This window comes from Olea europaea, chromosome 18, assembly GCF_002742605.1.
Source record: "Olea europaea var. sylvestris chromosome 18, O_europaea_v1, whole genome shotgun sequence".
Classification (NCBI taxonomy): Eukaryota; Viridiplantae; Streptophyta; class Magnoliopsida; order Lamiales; family Oleaceae; genus Olea; species Olea europaea.
Genome location: NC_036254.1, coordinates 28,394,345 through 28,415,076, shown reverse-complemented (window position 1 = coordinate 28,415,076; position 20,732 = coordinate 28,394,345). Strand labels below are relative to the sequence as shown.

Below are 20,732 nucleotides of genomic sequence, written 5' to 3'. Positions count from 1 at the left end.
CGTCGACTTTCCTGGTCGAGTCATCATGAGTTCCGGGTTTGCACATGCCATTGATATTAAGCATAATACTCCAAGGGGATGGATAAGTGGTGCCTGAGTACATGTTGAAGTAGGTCATTAGGTTGGAACCGATGTGTGAAAAGCCATGGACAGATTGTATACATATGTACATTCCAATGATTGCGAACTCATACTACTTTGTAGTTGAAATCGCAATCGCTGATTCCATTATCTATAAGTACGACTCCGATTATAGTTGTCTGACATAAGCTAAAGTGGAGCAAAGACTGGAGCTAATGATTGTGATCGTTCCCTTAATACCTAGTCATACGATGATTTGAGTAGATGATAGATTAGCCATTGTGTAGGACATGACGATGGTGAGACAAGGAGAATCGTAAGGATTTATAAGTTTTTAATTTGAAACCTTATTTTTTAGCTATAAGTTTTTAACTAATATATTATTATTTACCTGCAGGGGCAATTGTGGTATATTCACAGTAAAGTAGATAGAATTTTTTAGTATTGGTCACAAGGTTGATACAATAAATCAATCTTGGATAGATATATCAAGGTCGAAGTTAGCCTGCAATTTGTATGAATACAACTGTAATCCTTAGCAAGTTGTGTATTATTTTATTAAAAAATGTATATATTGTTTACTTCATTGTGATTTGTGTTGTGATGCAACAATTATATGTGTAATTCTGAGAATATTTGATTGTATAAGTAAACAAATAGTTAAAAATTATTCTTATTATTTTATTTTTATGACAATAAACTTGAAGTATTACCAAAGAAAAATTTTGAAATACTACGATTTCAACCATCAATTTAAATTTCACATGGGATGTCAAATGCTCAAATACAAAAAAAATATTAAATAATAAACAGAATGTGAAAATAGTAAATAAAAATTAAATTTTATTAAATAACGAATAGAATAATGGACTATTTCACTAAATAACCAACATTAAATTTAGGCCAATATGAAAATATTAAATAAAAATTCGGGATGTTACATTATACATCTGTTGAATTGTTATGTAAAGGAATTTGACTTATACAAAATCGACGAGTATACCATGTTGTGCCGCACTTACGAGATTGGAAAAATTCTCCTGTAGATGGCAATCTTGACTTACATCTACATCGATGAGTACGTGGTCCGACTTCGGGTGGCAACAAATTATTAAGTGGGAGAATGTGGTTGGGAACTTTCCACTCGACTTCACTTGGTACAAGAAATATTTTTTCGGCATACGATCATCTCCAATAATCAAACCATGTAATAATAACTATATAAGGTGTATGCTAAAAATCCTCTCATAGCCACACAGCTGCATGCGTAAATGAAAAACTCTCAAACTCAAACTTTCTACACTTGTACGTGTTATCATTCAAGTCCATGGATGTATCTGATATTACGTCCACTTCTCATGGAGAAGCGAAACTATTCCAGTGGTTCTATACATACCTTTCTCGCCACCTCTAAAGTCTTGAAGACTTTATCTTCCTAAATCGGGTTAGCACATTTATGCAATTCTATGGATTCTTCACGTTGGTTATGAAACCACTGTTATAACTTGTTACGAATGTGCTCAATCATTGCCAGAATTGGTAACTCTAAATCCTTTTTGAATAATGCATTGAGTGACTCCACATTGTTCGATGTCATTATGTTGTATCGACATCTTGAAAAATGAAATCATGCCCAATGTTCGATTCCCATCTCTGTTAGATAATCCCATGCAGCATGTGATTTACTTTCTATTTCAACCATTAACTTATCAAACTCTTCAAAACTGTAAGCTTTTGTAGCTCTCCTAAACAATGCAACAATGCAATTGTCCCAATACTTAGTCTTTAGGTGCCCTATATGTAATACATACATAACCATGATGTGCCTCGGGAAAGATTTCAATGATACTATTTATTATTGACTGCTCCCGGTTAGTTACGAATGTAAGGATCCCGATATCCCTAATTGTTTATCTCAATATCTTGAAGAATCAATGCATTGCTAGATCATTCTCTCCGTTGGTTATGCCGAGTGCAAGAACGTAAATTTGGATGTTGGTATCTTGACATGTTGCAATAATCAACTTGCCTTTGTATCTAGTCTTAAGGGTTGTACTGTCGACTAGAATTGGGGGTCGTATCACGTTTCAAAATCCTCGAATGCGTTGTCCAAAAGCTATAAAAAAATACTTGAAACGATTCTCGCCCCCATCTCAATAAAAAATGCCGATTCAGGATTAGTTTTTCTCATGTTATAGCAATACCAAGTGAATTTAGCATAACTCTCCTAGGCCGAACTCATTAAGCTCTCCCATGAGCATTCTTTGGCTTTCCAGGCCTTTTGATAGCTCATGACTACCCCATACTTTCAACGAACGTCATTAATGATGTCCGATGGTCTGTAGATCGTTAGTGTGTCTTGAAACTTGTGCATTATTTGTCGATCAATGAACCATGCTATAGCTTGAACATGATCATTTCTATGAATACCAACTTCATAAGTATGCTCCAATGCATACTTATGAATTACAAAGAACTCATTCGTATCTATCTTTATTGCTCACAAAATGCTAATGGCAACTGTCTTCAATGAGAATAATTGTGTACGCTGACTTGTTGATTTCTTCTCTTGAAACTCAAAGTTGTGTTTCAAAGCAATCTGGTGCATAACTTTCGTAAATCTTTCTTTGTTTCAAACAGTTACTCGACATATAAATTTTCATCATTGGGAACTACATGCGAACAAATAGAGAACCATGTACTCGTTCCAGTCTGTGGGCTCCCACCCGACTCATGTCTCCGACGGAATAAAGCAATCGAATCCTCATTTGTAAATTCATTTTTCATTCATATTGTTTTGAACTATAGAGGGAATTCTGTGCATAACAGTGAAATCATGGTGATGAACAACTGTCTCAAAAATAGTCATATCATCCTCACAAACTATCTCCGTCGTGTCACAAATATTATTCACATCACGATCCTTTTTATTAGAATCTTCGTGTTCACTCTCAAGGATATTTTTTTTAACTAAAATTATGCAAATAGGAGTCGTGCGATTTTTGTTCAATTTAATTAAAACATTCATTTCAGCTTCAAAAGTAATCATTACAGGTAAAATTGAAATGAATGTATGCTTGTTGAATAGAAATCCTAATTTCATGCCTTACTGAGAGGGATAGATGTTGAGTTTGTTCTGTATATCGTAGTACATTTCTGCATATGAAGTACTCAATCTTATCACAATTGTAGTAGCACCATATCTTTCACTCGTCTATTTCCACATCTATCGATCATATTTATATACTTCAAATTCACCAAAGTAACAAATCGAGACTGCAATTGATCACCTATCTGCATTAGGAAACATAATTTGTTAAAAATTAATTAGGAGATAAAAAATGAGAAGAAAAACCTATTAGGCCAGTTGGATCAAGTTGTTTGGAAATCGATGGCCCAGATGACTGGGCCATCCATTTTTGATTGACCAGTTGGAAAACAGAAGGCCTAGTCGCTTGGCCCATGGGTTTTTTCAACCGACTGTTAGTGTATGGAGATGAATTTTTTTTCTTTTTGATTCAAAAAATTATAAATCTGCTTAAGATTGTAAAAATTTATCTGCTTATGTAAAAATAAGATTTAATGATTAAAATAATTTACTAATTCAATGAAAATGAAATTAAAAATACGCAAATATATATTTACCGATTCAAAGCGATGGCTAGAAACAATATTTTTTTTGTTGAGCATTTGATAAATTTATGAGATTTCAATGTTGAAGCAGATAAAAAAATGAAACAATTTTTATCTATGCATGAGTAAAAAAAAAAAAAAAAGTGGCTTGGTATTAAATTTTTAAAGTGAAAAGTGTTTAGAATTCTTTCTAACTTAAAAGGATATTATTGTCTTTTAAAACAATACCATATTTTTTGTAATTGTATAACATACGTAAGGGTAATTTTGTCTTTTATGCATAAAAAGGCCATTGTGGAAAATGGCCAAGTTGGCGTTTTGTTACCTTTTTAAGTGATCATCACCTTTTAAAATTTTTGCCAATTTTTTAGTGTTTGTCAATTTTTTGAATAATATTTATCACTTTTTTTTTTAATATGTTCATATTTGAGTTCTTTTTTCTTCAGTTTTATGTGTTTAGCTTTTTGTGCTTAGGCTTTGGTCTATTGATAGTAATAGTGGTGGCGACGGAGAAAGTGGAGGAATAGCAATTGAGTCATTGGTTGAGGTGAACGGAGAAAGAAAAGAGACATTGTTGTCTCGCCTTTTTTTTTCTATACACTTTATTGAATTGATTTCAATGTTTTAATTGGTGTTTTGTCATTTTTTTGAATATATGTCACTTTTTTCAAAAAAAAATTGTCACTTTTTTTAACGTTGATTTTTTTTTGTCACTTCCTTGAAATTTATGTCACTTTTTTGAATAAAAAATATCACTTTTTAATAAAAAGTAATGCTTAACTTTAAAAAGTACATTGTATAACAAGTGACATTGTGCCACCTTTATTAAAAATAAATAAAATGTGACACAAATTTTACACAATATTTTTTACTTCTGAAATATATTTTATATGATTTTTCAAAAATCCTTAATTTTAAGAATATGTTTGTAAGTTGCCCGAATTAAAAACTCTCTAAGCCTGCTATCCTACAACAGCCACAACTTTACGGCTTTACCCATATCAAAACACCCCCAACACTTACCCAAATTACCCAAATCATTCCAAAGCAGCACGACTGAATAGTGAGAAAACCCAGCCAGCTATAGTCCTGAGTCCTTCAATAGCGACAAAAAGGGAGCCTCCATTTAAGAAATTGACCGATGCCAAGCTACAGATAAAAAGGGCCGGAGGACTGTGTTACCGCTATGATGAAAAATACAACCCAGGTCATAGGTGCATAAATAAAGAGCTCTAGGTACGGGTATTGCAAGATGATGAAGAAAGAGAGGTCCAAGAGAAGGTGTTAGAGGAGGTCGAAGAGGACGAGATGGAAGATTGGGTGGAGTTTTTCCAAAATACGATAGCAAGCTTGATTGCATCTATGATCAAGAAAGTAGAAGGGAGATTAATGAAGCTGGAAGGTATGGTGATAATCAAATATGGGGATATACATAACTTTAATTTGAATAGCCACATTCGGTTATGGGGTTTGCATTGATACCATTCTAATTATAGGTGGTCGATTGACTATACAAGTTAATAGCTACAACAAGCTTACTCCAAAATTGGTTCCAAATTTTGAAGTTGAACCACATTTTCACCTGGAGAACAAGGTGACTTTTGGGAGTGACAGGTAATGATAGACTCCCACTTAGGATCATCTATGCAAGAAAAAGAAAAAGGGTTAACACAACCATTTGTAATGAAGATTCACCATTCAGTTAGTAGGAAGGGCTAGTGGATAATAGTGCTATAGAAGGGAGGCCTAGAGTTTCAATTTCTGTTTCCTCATTCCAGTATTTCATTCTTTTTTTTCACTTCCAGTACAATCAATAAATCTACATTACATTACATTCCATATCCTTTATCATAATATTTGGCCGATATTACTGTTGAACAGCTGTTCCACAGTTTACCATTTCAGCAATTGCAAGGGATTTCCATAGCTGCGCAGCAATAACAGGGGGCTCTATCATAGACCCTCAAAATAGAAAACTGAAAATGAACTAAAAACTAAAAACTAAAACACTAACCAAGCAGGCCCTAACATTTTTAACTTTAATAAACACAAAATATTATATTGAAAATTATGTAAGATTAACCAAATTTGCACTCAATACTATCAATGCCAATGATACATATTTAATGTGAAGATAATAATAGGATATCTAGAACAAAATCATTTTTCAATCCTTAATCCTACTAGACAAATGAAAGCGGACCAAGGTTTTTATTCCTTAGCCAAGCGCGCCTATTAAAGCGCCTCTATTACAGAAGCGAAAGCAATGTGCCCCAGCCGCTACTAAATCCTTGAAATTATTATAAGAGCTCCCTCCTTCTCGAATGCTGTTTAGGACATTTGATTGAAGATCCAATGCCAATTTTTTAAATCTTTCATTACCCAAAAGTTGTTCTAGTTTGTTGTTAATCTCTTCATGCCTAATAATTCCACCGTCATCTTTATTCAATTTCAATCCTATTTTCAAACAGTCACAAATGTAGCTCTGATTGAACATTTGATCCGAGAAATACGGCCAACACAGAAAAGGGACTCCACTGCTTATGCCTTCGATGGTGGAATTCCAACCACAATGGCTAATGAAACAAGCAATGGAAGGATGGGATAGGACGTTTTGCTGCGGTGCCCAAGCCACCATCCTCCCCCAATTCTGTACTCTTTCGCGGAACCCTATTGGGTATGCATTGTCGACGTCTTCAGTAGTGTTTTCCCGCACGACCCACAGGAATGGTCTTTTGGTGAGTTCAAGGCCGAGAGCAAGTTCTTTGAATTGATTTTTATCAAATACTGTGAAACTTCCAAATGCAACATATATGACAGAATTACGTGGTTGCTGATCAAGCCACGAGAGGCAACCTGTTGAAGACAAAATTCAAATAAATATGTTGTCCCTATTCTTACATCTTAGTTTTCAAGATAAAATGGTTAAAGAGTAAATGAGGATATGAATTTATGAAACTAATGCAAGAGTCAAGGTCTTTGATAAAAATAAATAATTCAGTTTTTTAGGGGCATGTTAAAAATATAATTTAAATAAACATAAGTTTTCTATTTTTTATAGCTTAATATTGTTTCTCGAAAACGTGAGTCTTGTTGCCAGAAGCTGCCAGCTGATTTTCCAAGCCTATTACTTGCCAGAAGAGGTCCTATGGGTAAAATGTCTGGAAATAAAGCAAACGTCCCAGGCTCCAACCAATCAGATGAGTTGCAAATTAACGTGTCTGACGATTTAACCGATTGCATATTTTTTACCAGGAGTTTGAAGAACAATTTCTGTTCTGCTTCATCGCCCAAACGATTCCAAAAGAAATCTATTGTCTTCATGGGAGGCATCGCTTGTGAAAGTTGAATTATCTGGTTTTTCATTGGTGTTCCTACATAGAAGGTTCAACAATATTAGTAGTTATAGAATACAATTTTTTTTTATTTTTTATTTTTTTTTTGTTTAGAAACTTAGATCCTTCTTGAACTTATAGTCAGAAATGGTATGTGGACTCCAAAAGTTTTAATATTTATCGTTTATTCACTAAAATCAATTCGGTCCATACATAAAAACCAATGGCGACACCAATTTAGTTGATAGCATGCTCATGTGGCGTGATGGCGAAAGTTGTGATCAGCCATAATGTACATCAAGATCAAACATGATAAAATAAATACTCTTCAATTAAAAACAACTTTGGTCATAGAAATTACAATCGAGTTGAACAATTAACTAAGGACCATACTCCATAGCATTCCTTGAATCAAATGAGTGACTGTTAGGTGGGGACTTGCATAATCAATTTTATAGAATAACTAGGTGGTATTATAAAGTTTAATTATTATAAATTCAAAGACCAATTACGAGTACGTCGAAAACATGCTTGGCAAAACTTAAATGTTAGAAAAGAAGCCACATATCACTTAAGGTTAGCCAAACATGCTCTAAGTTCATGGATAAACTTGCTTATAAAACCCCTCTCTTTTTTTTTTTTTCTTTTTTTTGGGGATATCTTCTTGGGAAGAGAACATGGTAAAAATCCCATTAATTGAATTTTTTTGACTCTATAAATATTCAATGTTCTCTATTTTAAATAGTCAATACTTAAAATCATGTTCAAAGAGATTCTTTGAATTAACATTTTAACTCTATAATTAAATGCATTTGAAATGTTTCAATTTTTAATGTAGAGGAAAGCTAATTAAAATAAAAGACAGAAAAATAATAATTATTTTTATAGGAGTAGTAAAATTAAGTGTTAAATATAAAGAGTTTGTTAGAGTACTTCCAAAATTTTAACTCTCTAAATATATAGATGCTCTTCAAATGATAGAATACGCTCTTTAAAAATAGGAATATACTACTTGTATATAATGTGGTATTTATAACGGTTTCCTCCCCTTCACATGGAGGGGGACCCACTTCAAATAAATTACATTTTATTCGAAGCGGATTCCCCTCCTTGTGAGGGGGTGGACACCATTATATGACACTCTAATGTACGTATAACATCATCCTTAAAAATATAATATCTTGGAGACGTTCTTAGAATATAAAATTAGAGGGAAAAGTGAGCTGCTTGATGTTGAAAATAAAAATTAACAGGGTTTAGAATAAAGTATTGAAGACTAGTTTATGTTTAAAACTGTAATAACCTTCACTGTCTATGATTCCTTCGTCAATAAGGCTCGGAATTTTGAATAACAGGGCGAATAACGCTGATGCCGCTGGCCAGAAAGCCACTTTCTTGATTCCCATTTTCTCTGCAACCTCGATAGCCCAACCCAAGCTGGTCTCGGCAATTATACAACTGCTTTTATCACTTTCTGAACCATTAATCCGTTCAATAAGAACCTTTATCTCTCCGGGCATGACCCTAACAATTGAAGCCCACAATTTTCCCGTATCACTTCTGTCATCGGAGGATTCTAACCCGTCAGGTAACGAAACCATTTTTATGAGTTTTCGTACGTTGTCGGTCTCCGGCATTGATTTGATAACTCGTTCATGAATGAACTCAGAGTTTACAAATGTGGTTTTGAAGCCATATTTTACTAAATGGAGTGCAACTTCCATTAAGGGAAGCACATGGCCTTGTGCTGGATATGGAATAAGTAGAACATGAGGGTTTTTCATTGCTTTCCTTAATTTTCTCCCCGATGACCGTGAATTTCACTAGGGATTTCCACTAGAAGGACAGTTCAATGGATTGTTTTGGGGGACGACATGATGCACGGCTTTTGAGGAAGTTTTTAAGCGTTTTATCGGACTTGAAATGTATTTTCTTCCATCTATGATTTTCCTTCTTGCGAAAGAGGGAATTAAATATGGAAAAATCTTGCTGTACAGGCCAGGCACAAGCGAGCTGGGTGGGGTGGGGAATTATTCAAAAAAAAAGGAAAAAAAGAAAGAAAAGAAATCATCCACTCTATAGCCAACACTGCTCATCGAATATACTGCAACATATGAAACACGAATTGGACACCAATAATTCAATCATAATTAATTTTTTTCATCTCATCAGGTGGGGCCTATGTTGTAGCATGTGAATGATGGGGTTTATTATTTACGCACCCTTTTTCATTTCTACCCCCATTTGTCAAATTTCTTGGCAAAATGGGTTCTAGTGTTATGGGTAAAATTGGTAAAGGAGAAAGTAAAAGATTATAAAGGTAGGAATTATCTACTTTTACAGATTTTCTTGCCCACTTTATTGACGGATGCAGTGTTGGCAGAATGTAATTGTTGCCAAAACCTTTCTTTTTTTGGTAGAAATTAGTGGCAACATTTCATGTGGCATTTTGTCAATGTGTATGTATGGATTTTCTATACACATGGCAATATTATGTTATCATAAGCAAATAACTGGGCAACACACCATGTCAAGATGAGGAGGACAAGTCTTAACTTTTAGAAACAAGGCGTCTAGAAATAATAAGAATTTTTTTCCAAATATTAATTAAAGGCCATATAGTCCCTATTTGGTATAATTGAAAAGTTGATAAAAATTTAAGTCAAAGTCAATTAATTTTAACAATAAGTTTTATTGGATCCATAACTATTATCAACTTTTTAATCACACATTTAATCAATTTTTATCATTTATCAAAAGTCTAGTTTTAATTAAATCAATTAGGGACATAATAAATAAAATAATGCATTAGAAATTGTGTGATTATAATTATAATTTTTTGTTTAGGTGTTGTGATGCGATTTTCTACTTCCTAACTTTTATTTATTAACTCTTTCTTTTATTTAATTACTATTTTTGTATCCATGCAATGCATGGCTCAAACTTTGCTGAAGGTAATATTAGTGTGATAAATAAGGGAACAAATGAGAAACTCCAACATGGCAAGTAGGAAAGAATTTAAAGAATAGAAGAGATGTTCTATTCGTTAGTGCTCTTTTCCATCTAGGCACATAGGAAAAAAAATCAGATAAAGTAATAGTGTAATAAGCTGCTAAGATAATGGGAGTGAAATTTTTGAATATTCATTTCAATTTTTCTACACCGAATCTAGAAGTGAAAGCAAAAGATTATTATATTCTCTTGCAAATTTTTTGAAATCCACATAGCTTATTTCTTCAGAAATAAATAAATTATATAGTTGCGTTAGTGAGTCAGTTATGAAAGGCTTAATTTTTCTATTAGAACTATAGAAGTTTTTAATTTCTCCATAAAATTTGTGGCCATAACAATGCTTACATTAAATGGGCATTGGTAATACATATACAATAGATGGTACATTCAATCCATTAAAAGTTCTTTATAATTCAAAATTGGGAAATATTATGTGTTTTATTTGAAGTTGAAGCATGAGGATCATGATGCATTATGGATTCATGCAGTTGGGCAACAACAGAAAAATTATTTTCCAAAAACATAGGCTCATTTATCCTTTTACAACAATTAATACAACCAGTTCTAAGTCGATTCGATAAATTGCACCCCAAGAACTAGTTTTTTCCTTTTCCTTCAACTGTATGCTTGTAAAAGATGAAATGGAGATGTGCTTTATTTTCAAATTATAGATCTATAATTCTTGGAGAAAAGAGAACATTAGCATAAAGTATTTTATTCTTTGCATAGACTTGATAACTATAGGACATGCGGTGAAAGGAAGAACCAATTTCATTGATCCAGACATTTTACATAGAAATAATTCTATCCTATGATGATTAATTAGTCGTCACGAGCCAGCAAGGTAGATACAACCATGTATTTGCTTTAAAAGGGAAACATAAAACTATGTTGTAATTAATGAATTGTAAGGTTTTTGCCTCATTTTACTGTGTATAGTTTTTTTAATGAATAATGTTTATTACAATAGTAAGTGTTGGAGTATCCTTTGGACGATTTACAAAGAAATTCGATTAGTATTTTAACTGAAAAGAAACTACAATCTTTTAGGCCTTCACATTATACTATTTTAGAAAATAAATCTTCGATGATCGTATGAATACACAAAAGTTGAAACCATTAATTTACAAGCTTATTCAAATTCCTTCCTTTCCAACAGTATTCTGCACAGGTAAGAGTTTCAATACATTTTCCAAAGAATTTAAGCAACTCTTGATATTCAGGATTTATATGCATATGCGTGAACCAAAAAAGAGTCGTGATAGTAAACAAACAATTACTAAATATGCAATTGATGACTATTTCCAAATGCTACCACAAAAGTTTTGTATATTATTTGTAGTAACTGTATTAGTAGTTATTGTTGGCATGAGCTGTAGGAAATCAAAATAGGAAATACAAATCAATGTAAATTCCTCTAATCAAGCAATCCAGCATGATACAAGGCATCAATTATGTATAGGCAAATATAGATTGCAGGATCTCCCTATTTATATATATATCCAACTCAATGTAATTGTTTATACTAAAAAATGAAGAAACAGGCTTACCTTTGAAACATGGTATCAGAGCAGAAAATCGATCCAGGGCACCCTCTTTATAAAAAATCCATATCTTTCTTCTTGTAAACATTCTCTCAAACACATGGCTGACATAGGAGTTATCACCAATGTAGAAGATACTCCACCCAGCCATGAGGCTCTCTTTCAAAAAACCACCCAAAAGATGGCAGAAGCTTTATCTAAAACCCAAAATTCAAACCCAAACACTGAAAATTCAACCCCAATTGGCATCAAACTAGATGGATCGAACTATTCCCTGTGGTCCCAAGTTATGGAGATGCACATCTCCAAGAAAGATAAGTTGGGTTACGTGAATGGTAACCTTCCACCATCTGCACAGACTAACCCCGGCTTTCGAAAGTGGCGAACTGACAATGCTATCATAAAGGGCTGGTTAATTAACCTTATGGACCCAGCCTTGATTGGAAACTTCATTCGATTTTCCACGGCAAAGGAGGTTTGGGATGCTATTGCAATATCTTACTTTGACAGTAGTGATGCTTCTCAGGTCTATGAACTTCGATGGCGTGTTACTTGGCTGAGACAATCTGGTGGCTCATTGGAGAAGTACTATACGGAGTTATAGGGGCTATGGCATGAAATTGATTTTCGCCGCCCCAATTCAATGGAATGCACCGTTGATATCCAACATTACAACAAGGTGCTTTAAGAAGATCGAGTCTACACCTTATTGGATGGGCTTAATGACCGCCTGGATAGGATTCGCAGCAGTGTATTGTAGATGAAATCGTTCCTTTCCATAGAACAGGCCTACGTCCACGTTCACAGAGAGGCGCTTTGATAGTCGATGATGACCTCCACCGACGTCGACAGTTCCACCAAAGAAATTTTGGCAGCTAAAGGAGTGAAGAAGAGACTGACCACTAATTCTTCCAACGGGCAGCTTTATATGGGCCACAGTAATCACACAGCCCAAAGGAGAAAATTATTGCTGAAGGGGTTAAATGTTCCTATTATGGAAATTTAAGACACACGCGTGAGAATTGCTTTAAACCTAAAACAAAAGAAAAAAAAAGACTTAGGAGATACTGACGGGCGAAAGGGCAAGGTAGCTGTGGTAACCGCTGAACCTCAATTGTCTATACTACCCAACATTGGGTCTCCTCTAAGTGCGGGCCCTATATCAGAAATAGGTAATTCTGGTTTCGTATTAATTACTACCTCCAAGGATGAAGATATGAGTGCTTGGCTACTCGACTTCGGAGCCACCAACCATATGACATATGATGTGAGAGACTTTAATCAAAAGTCCATACCTCGACGCACAAGCTTTGCAAATGCAAATGGGGTCATTTCTCCAGTTACAAGAGCTGGCACGGTGTCTTTGTCTCCTACATTACATTTACCCCATACATTACTCGTGCCATCACTGTCGCATAAATTACTTTCTGTTAGTCAAGTCACTGCTGAATTAAATTGTACGGTATTCATTTATCATACATTTTGTCTTCCTCAGGATATTCTCACGAATGAGATACTTCGGCGTGGTACTAAAAGAGAGGGGTTATACTACATGGAAGACTTCAGTGTGGGACGCGCACATCACATATAGAGTAATGACAAAGAACGACAGATTTGGCTCTGGCATCGCCGCTTAGGACATCCTTCATTTAGCTATTTGAAACATTTACTACATGGTCTTTTCTCAAATGTTGTGATTTCTGATTTCAAATGTAATACCTGCGTTTTGACCAAAAGTCAACGTGCCTCTTATCCACAAAGTATGAATAAAAGCAATATTCCATTTGCTTTAATTTACTCTGATGTGTGGGGTCCATCTTCTATCTCTGTTGGATCTAGGGTTCATTGGTTTGTCATCTCCATTGATGATTGTACTCGCATTACTTGGTTGTACTTGCTAAAGCATAAGGACGAAGTACTACAAATGGTCAAGTCATTTCATGCCATGATTTAGACCCAATTCTCAGCCAAGCTTCGGGTTATATGCTCTAACAATGGAGGAAAATATGATAATAAGCACTTTCGTGCCTACTTTGAACAACATGGTTTAGTTCATGAGACGACATGCCCTTGAACCCCTTAGCAAAACGATATCGCTGCACGAAAAAATCGACATATTCTCGAGACCGCACGTGCTTCACTCCTTGGAGCTCATGTTCCAAACAGCTACTGGCCAGATGCAGTATCCACCATTGTACATTTACTCAATCGAACGCCCTCCAAAATTCTAAACTTCAGAACTCCGCTACAGGTCCTGGCATCCTATGTCACTATACCCACAACACTAATGCTCATTTGTCAAATATTTGGTTGTGTGGCCTATGTGTATGTCCACAAAAGTCAACAGATGAAACTAGATCCCTATGCCATCCACTATCTCTTCTTGGGTTATGGTATAAATCAGAAAGGCTACTGATGCTATGATCTCTCTACCAACCGCACCTATGTGACTATGGATATCACATTCCTAGAAACTAACACCTTCTTCTCACCACATATCAATTTTCCTCTTCAAGAGAAGACAAACAATGAAGAGCAAAATTGGGTACACTTTGACTGGCCAAGTACTAAAACAGAACAGGAGCAAACGGCATTGCAGATTGATAAGCCTAAAGAAGTAATTGATGAGTCCACGGAGTTGAAGGATCATTCCAAAGATGATGAGGCAAATAGCAAAGGTGACCCCCCATTCTTCATTACCTACATCCCCGTCTCCTGAGAATATCCTTGTGGTAAGCACTTGTGACCCACCTCCAAATATAAATGACTTGGGATAATACTGGTGGATACATGTTATCTTTCAGGAAGAATTGTGGCAAGCTACCCAATAGATATTCTCCAGAAATTGAAGAACGAAGATCAAACTATCCGATAGCCAACTATGTGTCCACCAGGAGATTATCGGAATCCCTAAGGGCCTTTGTGCATGTACTCTCCTCAGCTCATGTTCTAACAAGAATTGAGAAAGCTTTGACAGACACAAATTGACTCAATCAATAAAAGAAGAGATGAAAGCACTATTATAGAATGACACATGGGCTTTAGTAACATTACCTGAAGGGAAGGAAACAATTGGATGCAAATGGGTATTCTCCATCAAACACAAGGCGGATGGATCTATCGAGAGATACAAAGCAAGGCTGGTGGCTAAAAGATATACACAAACATATGGGGTGGACTACTAAGATACTTTTTCGTCGATTGCTAAATTGAACACTATCAGAATATTGTTGTCTCTTGTAGCCAATTTTGACTGGCCACTACATCAACTAGATATTAAGAATGCATTTCTCCATGGAGATCTCGAAGAAGAAGTGTACATGGACCTCCCTCGGAATTACACAACGTCCACAGGCACCAAAGTGGTGTGCTAGTTGCAATGAGCAGTATATGGACTGAAACAATCATCTTGAGCGTAGTTTGTAGGGTTTAGTCTAACAATGAAGAAATATGGATATAAACAAAGTAACTCGGATCATACACTATTCCTAAAGCGCAAATCAGGCAAGGTAACTGCATTGATAGTGTATGAAGATGTATGATTATCACAGGGGATAATAAAGAAGAAATATCTAGACTCCAGGAGTAGTTAGAAATCGAGTTTGAAATGAAGAACTTAGAAGGACTCAAATATTTTTTGGGAATTGAAGTGGCTAGGTCGAAGGAATGAATATTTCTCTCCCAAAGAAAATATGTATTGGACTTATTAACCGAGGTAGGAATGTTGGAATGCAAACCAGTGGACACTCCAATTGCACAAAACCACTAATTTAAAGAATATCCAGATCAAGTTTCGCGGATAAAGAGAGGTATCAAAGGTTAGTTGGTAAGCTAATCTATGTCTCCCATACTCGTCCAGATATTGCATATGCAGTAAGTATGGTCAGTTAATTCATGCACAACCTACGATACCTAAAGTCCTCGCCAAGAAAAGGATTTATTTCTCAAGGAATACAAATACAGAACAGGGAGATCAAATACGAGTAAATGGCTATACAGGTGCAGATTGGGCTGGAAATTTAGTAGACATAAAATTCACCTCAGGTTATTTTACTTTTGTTGGTGGGAATATTGTTACATGGAGAAGTAAAAAACAAAAGGTTGTGGCGCTATCAAGCATTGAAGCTGAATTTTGTGGAATGGCAAAATGACTTTGCGAACTTCTTTAGATCAAGAGGTTGCTTACAGAAATTGGTTTTGGTCCTACATCCGAGATTGATCTGTTTTGTGACAACAAAGTCGCTATTGCCATAGCTCACAACCCAATTCAATATGATTGGACAAAACATGTGAAAGTGGATCGACACATTGTCAATGAGAACCTAGATGCAAAGATAATCAAATTCTCATTTGTAAAGTCCAAAGACCAACTAGCAGACATACTCACAAAGACAGTATCAAGTAAGGATTTCTACAATTCTCTTGGCAAGTTGAACATCAAAGATATTTATGTATCAACTTGAGGGAGAGTGGTGGCATGAGTTGTAGGCAGGCTCGGTCCTGAGGCCAAGCGGATGAGGCCTGCGCCTCAGGCCCAAAATCCAAGGGGGCCTCATTTTGTTGGCCTAATTTTTTTTTCTGTTTGGAGTATGGCAGCCCAGGCCCCAAATCCAATTAGCCCAAAACTCTCAACCCAGTAGCCCACCCGAACTACTAAACCCGATCCACTATCCACATCCAATTTCCCCCAATGCCAATTGATTTCCATTTTTCCCCAAATCGGCATTTGGCAAACCGGCGAAACCGCAAACGCCTCCCGTCGCCAGTGAGCCCTCCCCTCTCCGTCTGAACTCTGAAGTGCCAATGTGCGACTGTACTATCTCCGAGTCTCTCTCGCTCGACGCTTAGAGGCCCTCGACAGTTTACTCGACATCTCCTTGACTCCTTCTTCCGCTTCCAAGTTCAACCCTAGGTATCTCTAATCTCTCTCTCGGACTCTCTCGGCTCTCATAATACAAATGTATACACTATACATATTTATTATATACTGATATAGTCTATGCCTCGACAGCTCGACTGGAGTCACTGGACATCTCCTTCCGCTTCCAAGTTCAACCCTGTTACAGTGTTACCGTAGCCCTAGCCACTGATAGGCGACAACATTGACATTCTGAAGGCCGAGCAAGCTTCACTCGATCTCTGGCTCACCATCCATCGCCGTATGTTCATTTATACATTTGTGCGTGCCTGTGTGTCGTGTGACTGTGTGTATAGGTATTCATTTGCAATTACAGTTTTACACCCACTCACGTTGTCTCACATTCTCACAATTCACATACGTGAGAGAATTTGTGTATTACTTAGTTTTAATTTAACCTCTACATTGTTTGTTCATCATTGAATGAAAAATATCCTGTGTTATTCCCACTGTCTTCTCTAGCAAATTCATTTTTTCATTTTTGAAATGAATTCGCTGTATGGGTAATTGGGTATATATAGAGAGAAGTTTTCACTACCAATACATTACACATGAAAGCACAATGAGTAAAGAATGGAACGAATGTATTAAAGAACATAACTTTTACGGATAACCACCAATTTTTTATCATCAAGAAAAAGATCACACTTCTACAAAGCTAAAGGTTTGTCTCATAGCCAAAATGTAATAAATTCATGCAGTTGACAGATGCAATAGGTAAAGCACACAAATATGACTGAAATTAGTCACTCAAATTTCTAGTTATTACAATAATGATTGCTTGATTAAATATATTAACTTTAAATCCTAGTCGGGGGATTAATAAAATTCACGTGTACTTATTTATAAAATATATTTAACCACTTAATGGTTAAATATTATCTTTACCTCACTTACAAATTCACGTGCAATACACGTTCAACTTTGATTAGTATATAAAAAATTGACAGTTCCAAATAGGGAAATAAAAAACAAAAAAGGTTCTAATTTTCTTGACTAAAATAGCCTCTTAAGTCATAAATAATCCCTTATACAGCTGAAACCAAGTCTGATAATTGTGTCAATGGAAATGTTATTTCTCTGCAAGTTAAATTTGACAATCTGTGGCTATTTCTCGTAAAAATTTGTCTAGGACAAAATGATCAACGTTGCCTTATCATATACATAAAGATTAGGACTGGTGCTGCAACAGCAGTAGATAATATTTTTCATGTCATCTTTTCTGAGATGCATCTAGGATTATTATCTTCATTGTCTTACAATATATTTTTGGGTTCTTTCCAATTATAAATTGAACTATCCAAACTTGGATGAGCATCTATATCTCAGTGTCTTATTTCTCATCCTCCCTTCTTTCATGCACTCTCTCATCCTCATCCTTCCTTATTAATGTATTTATCTTACTTAGGGGTGCGTTTGATGTGAAATTTTTGTTTCAGGGTCGGGAGTTGTGAGCTTGTGACAAGGGAATTTTTGAAGGCCTAACTCCAAAGTTTTTGTCAAAATTCTACTTGTCAGGTAAGCAATGGCTTGCCTTAACTTGTTATCGAAGAAATTGAAAATGTTTGAAGCCTGGTCGGCTTATATAATTGTGGCCTGGTCGGCTTATATGATTGACTGTTAGAGGATCAACAATTGCGCAGGCGCACATAATAACTACATTGAAAACTCTAACTGTGTGATGATTTGAGATATTTTGTAATTTTTTTTTAGTTTAATCATTGAGAATCAGATATAGACTCATACACCATGCCTCCTAAATATGAGTCTGGTGCTCAAAAGAGAAAAAGGAAACGAAATGAGATTTCATTAATTCAAAGTCAAGCAGAGGATATTGGCAAGTACTTTAAAAGCAATAATATGAATACATTGAATGAGGATGAAGTAGAGATTCAACCTGCATGTGTTAATGAAGTAGATGATAAGGATGAAGAAGTGAGTCAACCTGCCTACGTTGTAGTAGATGATAAGGAAGAAGAGGTGATGAAACATGCATGTGTTAATGAAATAGATGACAAGGAAGAAGAGGGTTGCTCTTCTCTAAATTTGGATAATCCCGGGAATTGGAAAATTATTGATGAGAGAACAAGGGATTACTTAGTTGAAAGGGGTCCAAAAAGAGTTGATGGCATCTTGTTTCCAAAAGATTGTACAAATAGGCATTTTGATTCTTCACAATATAAGCGATTGCTACGAAATGGGCAAACAATTGATAGGAGATGGCTAGTCTATTCAATATCTATGGACAGGATCTTTTGCTTTTGTTGTAAGTTGTTTAAAACAGCCAAAAACGTTACCAGAGTTGGCCAACTTGGTAACGATAGATTCAAAGATTGGCATAATTTGCATTGGTCTATTAAAAGTCGTGAAGGAAATGAAGAGCATTTATGTTGCATGACTAGCTAGATTGAATTGGAAAATAGGCTTCGAACAAAAACTACAATTGATAAAAGCGTTGAATTGTTGATCGATGCGAAAAGAGAACATTGGAGGCATGTATTAACAAGGATAATCGCTATTGTAAAAAGACTCGCCAAAAATACCTTGCCATTTCGAGGAGATGATGAGAGGCTTAATGTTGAGAACAATGGTCTGTCTTTACAAATGGTGGAATGGTTAGTGAATTTGATCCAATAATGAAAGAACACCTTCGGCGGGCTAATGCAAAAGAGATTCAATACATGTATCTTGGCAAAAAAATTCAAAATGAGTTGATATAGTGGTTAGCTAATGAGGTGAGAAATGCAATTGTCAAGAAAGTTAAACATGCAAAATATTTTGCAGTTATACTTGATTGTACTCCAGATGCAAGTCATGAGGAGCAGATATCGTTAATAGTACGATTTGTAGATGATTCGGCAAACTTACCTACATTTGAAGAACATTGGCTTGAATTTTTGAAGGTAGATGACACAACAGGACTTGGACTGACAACCGAGCTTCAAAAGGCTTTGATCAAACTCGATCTGGATATTGATGACATTAGAGGGCAAGGGTATGATAACGGATCTAACATGAGCGGGAAGTACAAAGGTGTGCAAAGAAGAGTACTTGAAATGAATTCCCGAGCTTTCTATACTCCATGCGGCGCTCATAGTCTAAATCTAGCATTATGTGATATGGTGAATTGTTGTTCCAAAGCTGTATCCTTCTTTGGAGTACTCTTGCCAAGGATGAAGCGACAAAAAAGGCAAATGAAATGGGAATTGAAGCTGTATTTACAGAAAAACGCATAATTCAAAGAAAAATGCAATTTGATGAAAACTGTAGTAATGAGGTAAAGCAATCAGCAGAAGAATCATTTAGAGTTGAGTACTTTGTTTTTATAATTGATCAAGCTCTATCTTCTCTGAAGACTCGATTTGAACAATTCAAACTATATGATGATATATTTGGATTTTTGTTTAATTTGAAGAGGTTAAGGAGTGCAACTTTATCAAGTTTGTTGAACTCTTGTATGAATCTTGAGAAATATCTTGAACATGATGGGCTTTCGGACATCAGTGGAGATGATTTATGTTCGGAATTACAAGTCTTGAAGATTTATTTACCAAATGAAGCAACAAGAGCAATTGAAGTGCTACACTATTTGAAGACATTGGATGTTTGTTTCCCAAATGCTTATATTGCTTACAAAATTTTGTTAACCGTACCGGTTACAGTTGCATCTGCGGAAAGAAGTTTCTCGAAATTGAAGTTGATCAAGACTTATCTCCGATCAACTATGTCACAAGAAAGATTAAACGGGTTGGCTATGTTATCAATAGAAAAACAAATGGTTAAGCAGCTAAGTTATTCAGATTTGATTGATATTTTTGCCTCTAAAACAGCAAGACGAATAGTATTTAACTAATTATTTGAAATTTTTGGTTTGATGGTTTATAATATAATCGTTTCTATGATATATTTTGTCGTTATTTTAATGTTAGTTTTTCAAGTTAGCAATGAGTCGCATAATACACCTTTGAATTTTGTCGATGGGGGGCCTAATTTTCATCATTCGCCTCAGGGCCCCTCAAACACAGGACCGGCTCTGTGTGCCATAGAAGTTCTAGGTCGAAATCAAAAGCTCCAATCAATGGAAAGAGATGAAGAGGAAAACTTCCAAGGTAGTAGTAGAAAGCCACAGGGAAAAGAAAAAATGTGGCCTTATATTCAATTTTTTTTCCGGGTGGATTTTAATTGGTATATACGTTATATTGATGAATA

The 20,732-nt window shown here is 35.4% G+C and overlaps 2 protein-coding genes across 2 annotated transcripts; one reads left to right on the top strand and one right to left on the bottom strand.

Annotated features, from left to right (window-relative positions):
- Positions 1–5,932: 5,932 nt before the first annotated feature.
- LOC111366969 (UDP-glycosyltransferase 83A1-like) lies at positions 5,933–9,074 on the bottom strand. The gene is made up of 3 exons (XM_022987648.1): positions 8,353–9,074; positions 6,798–7,088; positions 5,933–6,570 (listed from the first exon to the last, which is right to left on the bottom strand). The coding sequence occupies exons 1-3, from the start codon at positions 8,831–8,833 to the stop codon at positions 5,933–5,935; spliced, it is 1,410 nt and encodes a 469-aa protein (XP_022843416.1). The 5' UTR covers positions 8,834–9,074.
- A 9,309-nt stretch (positions 9,075–18,383) lies between these two features.
- Positions 18,384–19,700, top strand: LOC111366968 (zinc finger MYM-type protein 5-like). Its single transcript, XM_022987647.1, has 3 exons — positions 18,384–18,789; positions 19,329–19,570; positions 19,665–19,700. The coding sequence occupies exons 1-3, from the start codon at positions 18,384–18,386 to the stop codon at positions 19,698–19,700; spliced, it is 684 nt and encodes a 227-aa protein (XP_022843415.1).
- Positions 19,701–20,732: the final 1,032 nt, after the last annotated feature.